This window comes from Helobdella robusta (genome assembly GCF_000326865.2).
Source record: "Helobdella robusta unplaced genomic scaffold HELROscaffold_37, whole genome shotgun sequence".
Taxonomy (NCBI): domain Eukaryota; kingdom Metazoa; phylum Annelida; class Clitellata; order Rhynchobdellida; family Glossiphoniidae; genus Helobdella; species Helobdella robusta.
The window spans coordinates 1201231-1212534 of NW_008704785.1; the positions used below are offsets into that span (position 1 = coordinate 1201231).

The following is an 11304-nucleotide window of genomic DNA, read 5'->3' on the forward strand; positions in this document are numbered from 1 at the left end:
ATAGAGCCAGTGCAGTCACAGCGCTCTGTCATAAGAAGAATGACGTAACGTCAGGCGTAAAAGTTTAATTTTGGCGCCAAATATAAAACCAAGTCACAAAAGAGCTATAAAGATATGAACGGATGAATAAATGAACGAGTGAATAAATGAATGAATGAATGAGTGAATGAATGAAAGAATGAACGAACGAACGAATGAATGAATAAATGAATGAATGAATGGAACGATAAAAGAATGATGGAATAAAACAAAACTGCAACGTGGTAAATCGGAAAGACTTGAAAATTAAAAAGCAAGCACAAAATTACAAAAAGTTATTTTTATATAACCGAAATACTTTGCATTGTAATTAATCCTGTGATCTTAATTTACAAGCCTCGTCCAACAAATGATCAGGCGTTGATACATAAAGTTATCGAAATGTTTTTCAATTTTTTTATTGTCACAAATATAGCCAACAAACTTTTTCCAAAATTATTTAATAAAATATTTAATAAAAAATGCATTTTTATCACTAAATAAAACAATGTCCACAAAGTTCACCTGGAATCTTTAAATTATTTGTTAACTGTATCAAAGTTGTTTATATTGCTTGCCATGTGATTTTATTCTTTGTTTATTTTATTCTATTAAATTGATTTATATTTTTCGATTTTATAATTATTTTTTTTTATTTAGAATATGCGGCTGAAAAAAAATTGAGACTGACAGATTCACCGCTTGAAGAATGTTTTTTCTCCAGCTTTGTAACTGCACGTTCATCCAATGTAGACGGATCTGAGTTCACAATGGAAAGAATAATTTTTTCAGATTTTGTTGGTGCACCTGGGGTCAGAGTTACCTCCGGATTTGAGGGAAGAGGTTCTATTAACTTTTTAGAAACAACATTCTTCATTTGAGTAGAAACTTTTTCATTCTGGTTTTTACGAAGATTCTTATCGGTTCTACGTGGAGTTCTGCTGTGGTTACGACGCGTTCTGCCAGACAAACTTCTTGCAAAAGCTTTTTTCTTTTTTAGGGTTTTCCGTATTACGCTCACAAGTACAACAAACACCAGAACTAGAAAAATAGAAGTAGAAGATGCTACCGCCAAGATCAAAGCTATTGTCGGAGAATCGGCGACAGATGCCCCGATTGTCGTAAAGAAAATCGCGACAGGATCAGTTGGAGCTCCGAGAACGGCAAAAGTGTTAACTTTACCGTTATTGTTGGTTAACATAACTTTACAGCAAAAATCATCTTGCATGTCACAGTCATCAAATATAAGGTTGGATCTGTAATGGCCTTTCTTGCAATCTTCCACTGAGGTGTTACCAGCTATGTTCAAACTACTGCTGCAATAACATTTGAAACCTGCTTGCATCACTGCTAAACTTTTTGACATTGAATTGCAGGCATCCCTACATTGCATGTACGACAATCCAGCCTTTTTGAAGAGAAGGTCACCTGACACTTTCAAGTAACATCCGTAAAATGAGTTTGTTACAGCTTGTTCATCAGTCCAACTACTGCAGCTGACAACGTGTGCGTCTCCATCTTTCGATTCAGTGCACCTTTGTTCACATCTTCCGTTCAAGACACCGCAACTAACTTCATAAACTTCCATCTCTGCTATTGCAGGATTTCCTGTCCCAATCTTTTCGTCTGACTGCAGCAAAACAACAAGTCTTGAACGATATGTAAAATCTTTACAGATAACAGTCATGGGATTTCCAGCTTGTATGGCTTCGTCAGGTCCATAGCCGCATGTTTCTGGAAGATTTTTTGCATCGTCTGATGGACCGAGTTTAATCACAAACTTATCTAGTTGACAGCAAACTATTTCATTTTCACATAGCCTCCCGTAAATTCTAATATATCCAATGGAATAAAGATTGTGGAAAACAACGCTTATTGTATTTTGATTGTTGTTATCATCCATAACGTAACCGTTATATATTCCGTTATTTGGGGTGTCTTTGTCGTCAGGGTGAAAAGTACTCATTAAAAAATCTACTTGATTTAGAGCCACGTTCTCCCTAAACACCTCGCACAAGTTCCACTTGTTTCTTACAGTGCCCAATGGGCAGACGCATTCAACGTACTTATTACCATTGACCGTGGACTCAATACATTTCATCTCGTCACCACAGTCACCATTGTTCCTTGTACAATCTCTTTCTCTGCACGAATCTCCCTTCCAGCCTTCACTACAACCTTCTGGACACCTTTCTTCTATTTCATAGTTTATGGTTTTGCAGTGAGAGAACGTTGATACTCCTCTCTGAAATTCGTAAAATAAACGCGTTGAAAATATGGCCGGCAGATCTCTACGAGATTCAAAATAATATTCACAAATTTCTGCTTCATTTTTGGAGCATAATTCAGCGCGGAAGCTTTCATCGGCTGAGCGAAAAAATTGTCCATAATTGACCTCCTGGAAACAGTCGCATTTTTTATGAAATATTGTCTTCCTAAAGAATGTCATGTTCATTTCCAAACAGAAATGTGCACACATTTCAAGGCTATCCAGATTGTCAAAATTTCGTGAATATATGGCGGTCTCTGACTTATCCGGATACACATGGCAATAATATATATCGTGTTCCTGACGTGGTTGAATTTTATAAACAGAATAAAACTCAACCCCACCGCATGAGAAGTTCTTACAAAACATGTTGCACCGCCAGGAAGCCACTGCCGAACTGACCCCTCTTACGCAGTGACATTCGCGGCCGTTCTTCAAGCCGATCATGTTACTAAATAAATTCGATCTTCTGCAATATATAAAACAATCTTCGACATTATAATGAATTTCGTAAAAAGTGGATCGAACCCATTGAAAGCAGCCGATGTAGTCATATTTTTGGCCATAAGCTTTTGTTAAAATTGAGTTTGTTTGCAACAAAATAAGGACAAAGTTGCAACGAAGTTTCATTTTTGAAATGTTTTTATTAATTATATAAATTAACATTTAAATACTTTTAAACTGAAAATGTTGATGTTTGTTGTTTATTCTAAAAGAATGACGTAACTGCGAAATAAAATTACTTTCAAATCTGCATTGACAAATGTATTCTATCTACGCGCGGCAATTTAAAGATCAATATTAATCGAAATGATATTATTTTCAAGAGATCACATAAGAACAATTTTGATAAACGTAATTGTAGTATGAATGTTTGGAAATATCCATAGATCATGGCAGAAAATCCTTCGAAGCATGAATAAAACTGTCATGTGATTTTTAATTTATAATATTTACTGTACATTTTACATATATATCATTTTTAGTGTACATTTTTATATTTATTTAAAAATCTTAAACTTGAAAATTATTCCGAAAAAATTGCCTAGTTTCAATTAATAGCATTTCAAATTAATTTCAAAAATATGCAATTTTAAAAACTATAATGTAGTAATATTATACTATTATAAAGGAAATTTTATTCATGCTCTGTTAACTGCCTGTTCACACTCTCCAAAATGTCATCTGGTGATTTGGCTCCACTCGTATCTAAACTCACAGAACTCATATCCGAGGTTTGGCTTACTCTTTTTTGATCCTTCCTTGTAAAAATGATGTGTCCAAGTATCCCAGCTAACATTAACAGAAAGGTGGTCGTGCTCACACTTGCTGCAATGATCAACTTTTCCTTGTAGGATTCATAATTATCCGTCTCTTCGCTAGTTGTGGCTGTGTGTTGTTCGTTGGAAGGGTTGATGATGACGATGGTTCCCAAAGTCTCCGTTGCATCAGTGTGGTTAATTTTGGTAATTATTGTAGTGCTGTGCGAAGTCTCCGTTGTATCAGTGGTGTTAATTTTGGTAGTTATTGTAGTACTGTGCGAAATACTTCTAATTTCTTTACAAAAGTTGTCAAACATGAAGCAGTCATCAAATATAAGGTTGGATTTGTAATACTTGGCCTTGCAATTGAACATTGAGGTGTTACCAGCTATGTTCAAACTACTGCTGCAATAACATTTGAAACCTGCTTGCATCACTGCTAAACTTTTTGACATTGAATTGCAGGCATCCCTACATTGCAAGTACGATAAACCAGCTTTCTTGAAGTGAAGGTCACCTGACACTTTCAAGTAACATCCGTAAAACGAGTTTGTTACAGTTTGTTCATCATTCCAAATACTGCATCTGACAAAGTGTATGTTTTCTTGTATGAAAAGATTGCACATTTGCTCACATCTTCCGTTCAAGACATCGCAACTAACTTCATAAACTTCCAACTCTGCTACACTGAAATCATCTCTGGAAAACTTTTCATCCGACTGCTGCAAAATGACATATCTTGAACGCAATTGAAAATCTTCACAGATAACAGTCATGGGGTTTCCTGCTTGTATGGCTTTCTCAGGTCCGTGGCCGCATATTTTAAGGAGATTTCGTACGTCAGTCCTGGTGTCTGTGTCAAACGTTTGACTGAGTCTGACAACAAACTTATCGAGTCCAGCGTAACTCAATATATTTGTACCAAGAGCTCCGTAAATTTTTACAATTCCAACAAAATAAAACCTTTCGAGATCGACGCTCATCCATGCAGATCTCGAATCATTAATGCGAGCTATGGAGATGCCCTTACAAACTCCGTCGTTCAAATATATTGTATCAATTAGTGGGTTGCCTTTCCATGCAGAACTTGCGTAGGGTTTTTTATTCAATGCCACGTTCTCCTGAAACAACTCGCACAAGTCCCACTTGTTTCTTACGGTGCCATATGGGCAGACACATTCAACGTACCTATAATCATTGACCGTGGACTCAATACATTTCATCTCGTTACCACAGTCACCATTGTTCCTCGTACAATCTCTTCCTCTGCATGAATCTCCCTTCCAGCCTTCACTACAACCTTCTAGACAGTTATCTTTTATTTCTCGAACTATGTTTTCTTTGCAGTGAGTGTAACTAGAGTAACCTCTTTGAAACTCGTACAGAAATCGAGTTGTAAATTTTATCGAATTTTGAAGGAAACGGATGGAGCAGATCTCGTTTCCATTATACGGACACATATCATATTCTATATTAGATGGAATCTGGACTTTCTTATCAAAATTTTGAAAACAGCCGCATTTGTCATGTCTGTATTCAAAAAATGACATGTTTCTTTCCAGGCAGATGTGCGCGCATGCTTCGAGAGTGCAAGAGCGCGGGGGATAGGCCACTGTTTCTTCTGCAAACTCCTCGTTCAAATAAAATATTTCGTCGTGGATTTTTCGCGGTTTGTCTTTATAAACTGAATATAAGTGCAGTCCACCACAAGCCTCATTGTTTGAGCACCTAGAGTTGCAGTGCGCCGAAGGCACTGCCGAGTCTACTCCGCCGACGCAGTTGCACTCGCTGCCTCGCAAAGCGATGAAATTCGTGTTTCGTCCCTTGCAGAACTGCACGCAATCATCAACCGTGCTAACTGTCCCACTACTATTATTAAAAATGAGCCTCTGAAAGCAGCCGATGTAGGCGCTTCTTATATTAAAATTATCAAAAGTCACAATAAATTTTTTTAAAGTAAGTACACAAATTAAAAATATCCAGCAGAAATTTTTATCCATTTGAAAATAAATTTTGAAAATTTCATAAATTTAAACCGTTTGCGATTTAAAATTTTATCCCTCTCGTTTGTTTATGTTGACGTTAGTTACGTTTCCAAACAACAAAGAAAATTATTGCAATTGAACCATAGACATTTTAAAATTATATTTTACTCATTTACAAGTATTCCACAATAATGTTAGTGACTTACAAATAACATGAATGTTTATAATTTGCAACGGAATATGATATTGAAAGTCTTGCATTTTGAATGTAAAAATGTTTCTCATATAATAGTAGCGGTAATGGTAGTAATAACAGCAGCAGCAGTGGCAGCAGCAGCAGTGGCAGCAGCAGTAGTAGTATGAATAGTAGTAGTAGCAGTAGTGGCATTAGTATTAATACTAGTAAAGCAAAAGTTTGATCGTTAAATCTATCGCATCTCACATTCGATTCAATTTTCTGCATGCTCTACACAACAATAACAACTCATTCTAAGCAAGGCATCTCTGTGTGTTTGTGTGTGTGCGCGCGTTACCATTATATCATTATATTGTTTTTGATGCCGAAATGAAGCCATTGTTATATGGTTGTTATATTTTTTGTGTTGACGTTGATGTATTTCAATTATGTATGACGTCATTTCCGTAAGAAACTTATAACAGTGCTAAATGTACATAAAAAGATAATGAATGTATAGAATTTTCCATGTTAGCTAAAATTTGACCAATTAGATTATATTTAGTACTACTATGACCAAATGTCTCTTACGGTTCTACATTTTTATTGGCTTACGGGTTGTATAGCGCGTTGATTATACGTTATTTACTGTTTAATCTATTCCCTTATATTTTCAAACATACATATTCGTTCGTTCGTTCGTTCATTCATTCATTCCGACATTCATTCCGACATTTATGACGATAGTTTTACACGTTCGTCGTAAAACTTACCCCGCGAAATAATTCGCCATCGTAAAAATATAACCAACATGGCAGTATTGAACATTAAAAACTGAGTGCGCGCACACACGCACGCACGTACAAACACACACACACACGCCGACATACGCACACACACATATTAAGCAGCTCATAAAGAGATATTAAATAAATAAACAAATAAATATATATAAACAAATGGGTCTCAAACAATTAACCGTTAGAGCATATGCTATAAATATTGCATCTTTTTCTCTTTCTCTCTCACTTTCTCTCTTTTTTTTTTTCTCTCTCTCTCTCTCTCAATATATATATATATATATATATATATATATATTGTTGAGTTTTATGTTTTATATTAAAACATTATGATATATAATATACATTTATTTTTCTTTGGACCAAATGTTCTTTGCTTTGAATGTAACTTCACTTTTCCTTTTCTGTTGATCCGGTGGATAATAAACAAGTCGAGAACGTTGCTTAGTTAATTTCTCTTCTTTTAATGTCTTTCAATAATATATCAATTAATTAAATGGTCTACGTAACAAGAAATTTAACAGGTTATGGGACCCAGATAACGTTTTTCTTAATTAATTGATTTGAAAAGAAAATTTAGAATAAAGAAATATCGGAAGATTCCTTTGTGTTTGTGAAGACTGAAGTGAAGAAAAAAACACGTGCTTCTTCATTCCCTGAAATTCGATATTTTGCTTCTAATTAAAAGGTCAAATTGAAAGACAAGGAAGAAATGAATTCAAAGCTTCAAATAAAGCAGTTAAGTTGCGCAGCCGATTGGCCCATTTGGAGACGTCGTGTTCGAGATTTCATGGACTACCATGAGGGCGCACTTGATGTGATTGATGGGAAGTTGTTGAAACCAGAATTACTAGAAAACCAAACAGAGCAACAGGCAAAAAATTTTAAAAATAAATCAGATCTGTTTAGAAAGGCAAACAGTTATGCCAAATCAGTAATTGCAAATGCAGTCACAGAAGATACATACCAAAAGATAATGGACAAAAACACAGCGTTTGAAGTTTGGAAGGAATTAAAAAGAAATTTTGAAGCGTCAACTATAGACCAACTGTTCCAAGTATGTAGCAATTTTTTCGATTTCAATTGGATAGCGGATGTAGATGTATCCGGCCATATTGCAAGATTGAAGACTTTATGGAACGAATTAAACAGTGGGCTTCAGGCATCGGGAGAAAATAAACTACCAGAGCTGCTATTAGTATGCAAAGCGATGCAGATTCTCCCAAATAGTTTCCAAAACTTCAAATCAAGTTGGCTAATGCTAGGTGAAGAAAAGCAGTCGATAGATGATTTAATCACTCATCTCTGTGCTTTCGAAAGAGAGATAACAATCGATAAATCATCAAGGCAGAACGCCTTAGTTGTAAATGTTGAAAAGCCAAGTTTCAACAAATCAAGAGATTTCATTAGAAGGACAAAACCAGTTGGTAACTGCAACTATTGCCATAAACCTGGACACTGGGTGGGTTAAGCAATGTAGAAAGTGGGTCAGTGATGGAAGACCTTCTAAAAATTCCAAAAATGCTCCAGCAAAACCAAGAAATAACAATCTACGCGATGACAATAAGAAATCACTAGTTGCTATGGAATTAAGTGTTTTTGCAATTGATGAGTCAGCGTACACTGATGAATGGTTTTTTGACAATGGTGCAACGTGTCATCTAACTTTCCGAAGAGACATATTTCAAAGTTTTGAAAAATTTTCTCAACCGAGTAAATTATATGTTGCAAATGGTGATACTATAGAAGCTTTTGGAAAAGGAATTATTCATCTTCAAGTGAAAGTGAATAATAAATGGCAAACTGTTAAACTTACAGATGTCTTGTATGTGCCAAAAGTAAAAAGAAATTTGTTCTCAGTACTTGCAACTCAAGATAAGAACAGAAATAGCTCTTTTGTTTCAACCTCAAGAAGTTGTCATCTACTTATTGACAATGTGATAAGTGTTGTTGGAATAAGAAACAACAATGGAGGTTTGTTCAAACTTGTTGCAAAAATTGTTAGACCGTTAAATTCTGAAATCGAAGTTAACTTTGTCAATGATCAAGATGCATTGCAGTTATACCATGAACGAATGGGACATCAGAATAAGAAACATGTTAAAATGGTCGTGAAACGTGAACTAAACATCGATATACCTGTAGACAGTGAATTATGTGAAAGATGTGTCTATGGAAAGTTACATCGATTGAAATTTGGAACTCGAGTAAGAGTAACAAGACCAGGAGAATTAATTCACACAGATGTATGTGGTCCTTTTTGCTTCTCATTTCAAAATTACAGATACTTTGTTTTGTTCAAAGATGATTTCACAGGCTACAGATTTTTTTACTTTGTTAAAAATCAGATGTACCAGAAAGACTCAGACAAATGCTTGCAGAGTCAAGATCAGCTGGTCATAAAGTCTCAGAAGTATTAAGTGACAATGGAGGTGAATTTGACAACAAAGAAGTCAGATCAATTTTGCAAAAAGAAGGAGTTAGACAACGCCTAACTATGCCTTATACACATCAGCAGAATGGATGCAGTGAGCGTGATAATCGAACGCTAGTTGAAGCAGCAAGAGCCATGAGACTGACTCATGAAGAACTGCCTCAGGCCCTTTGGGCTGAATTAATTAATAATGCTGCTTACATACTCAACCGAACTGGACCATCTTCTGTAGAAGGAAAATCACCGTATGAAGTGTGGTTTAACAAAAAACCTAAGATAACACATCTACGAATCATTGGTAGCAAAGCCTATGTTCATATTCCTATGCAGAAACGACGTAAAATGGGTACTAAAGCTGTAAAGGGTATCCTCGTTGGATATGAAGGTGACGATGGCTACAGAATTTTTGTTCAACCAGGAAATAAAATGCATTGATCAAGAGATGTTATTTTTGATGAGAAGGTTGTCAAACCAAATTCAGTGATTTTGCAAGAAGAAAGTTGTTCAGATGATACAGTTTCGATTGATGTTGTAATCAAAGATGAAAATAAAGAAACTTTGTTTAAAGAAAATATTTCAACTGATGAAGATGTTCACAACCGTAGTTCAGTTTCATCTGATGAAGAAGATCAATCTGACTGTTGTAATCAAAAGACCAAAGGTATGGTTTTACGTGACAGGAATAATATCAAAAAGCCATCTCGTTATGATCCTTTCGTTATGTCTGCATTATGTGAAGTACTTGAACCAGTGAGCTACAAAGATGCCATTCAAAGTGATGAAAAAGATGAATGGTTTAAAGCCATGAACAGTGAAATGCAGTCATTAAAGGAAAATCAAACGTGGCGATTTGGTAAGTCTTCCAAAAGGTCATAAGGCAATACCATGCAAATGGTCTACAAGGTAAAACACAATCCAGATGGTTCTGTTGAACGTTTTAAAGCCAGGCTAGTGGTAAAAGGTTTTTCTCAGAAAAAGGGAATTGACTATGAAGAAATCTATAGTCCTGTGGTCAGAAGTTCAACTATAAGAACACTATTAAGTGTTGCTGCAAATGAAAAGATGTCACTCATGCAGTTTGATGTGTCAACAGCATTTCTTTACAGCAAACTAGATGAAGATATTTACATGGAGCAACCTGAAGGTTTTAAAGATAATTCAGGAAGAGTCTGTAAACTCAAGCGAAGTCTCTATGGACTTAAACAAGCTCCAAGATGTTGGAACAAACGCTTTGCTGAATTCTTGAAAAAGAGACATTTCAAACAAAGCGATGCAGATACTTGTTTGTTCATTAGAATACAGGGAGGGAAGAAACTCATACTTGCACTGTATGTTGATGATGGACTAGTTGCAGGAACCGATAAAGAAGAACTAAAAATATTTGAAAAAGAATTAAAGTCAGAGTTCAAGATAACATCTAAACCTGCAATATATTTCCTTGGATTAGAGATTAATCAAGATGAGAAGGGAAATATTAATGTCGGTCAGTCATCCTATACAAGAATGATTCTTGAAAAGTTTGGGATGAGTCAGTGTAAACCCTGTACAACTCCGATTACAAAATCTGAGGAGTTCGATGAAAACAAAAATGAACATGAGGAAGTGAAATTTCCTTACAGATCAGCAGTTGGTGCATTGATGTACTTGATGACGGGAACAAGACCAGATATTGCATATGCAGTTGGAGTAGCATTCAGAAGTTTAGAGAAACCCAGCAAGTCCAATGTAGCACAAATTAAGCAAATTTTCAGATATTTGCAAGGCACAGCTGATGACGGTATTGTTTACAAGTCTGGTCAAAACAATACACTTATAGCCTACAGTGATGCAGATCATGGAGGAGATAAATCTAGTGGAAGATCGACATCAGGTGTAATCTGTATGTTTGGAGGAAGCGTGATCAGTTGGTTTAGCCAACGTCAACCCTCAGTTGCGATTTCAACTACTGAAGCAGAAATCGTTGCCGCAAGTGAAGCAGCTCGTGAAGTGATATGGCTCAAACGATTGTTGAACGACATTGTAGATCTAAAGAATAAGCCAGAAATTTTTGTCGACAATGAAGCAGCAATTCGTTTAGCACACAATCCAGAACTTCACAGAAGAACAAAGCACATCCACATTAGACATTTCTTTGTCAGAGAAAAGGTTGCAGAAGAAGAAGTTTCAGTTGAACGATTTGCGACAGAACTTCAAGTTGCTGATGCTCTGACAAAACCAATGGTAGGACCAAGACTAAAAAAATCTGATGTGCGCGATGGGTCTTCAAAACATTTAGGTTAAGGTCATCTAATGTTTTAAATAAAATGAGAAGGTGTTGAGTGTTATGTTTTATATTAAAACATTATGATTTATAATATACAT

At 35.7% G+C, this 11304-nt stretch overlaps 2 protein-coding genes across 2 annotated transcripts; both read right to left on the minus strand.

The window, feature by feature from the left end:
- Positions 1-670: 670 nt before the first annotated feature.
- On the minus strand, positions 671-2917 carry HELRODRAFT_176349 (hypothetical protein; the record flags this gene model as incomplete). Its single annotated transcript, XM_009023567.1, has 1 exon — positions 671-2917. One exon carries the CDS (start codon positions 2915-2917, stop codon positions 671-673), a length of 2247 nt encoding a protein of 748 aa, XP_009021815.1.
- Positions 2918-3425: 508 nt separating this feature from the next.
- On the minus strand, positions 3426-5549 carry HELRODRAFT_176350 (hypothetical protein; the record flags this gene model as incomplete). Its single annotated transcript, XM_009023568.1, has 1 exon — positions 3426-5549. The coding sequence occupies one exon, from the start codon at positions 5547-5549 to the stop codon at positions 3426-3428; it is 2124 nt and encodes a 707-aa protein (XP_009021816.1).
- Positions 5550-11304: the final 5755 nt, after the last annotated feature.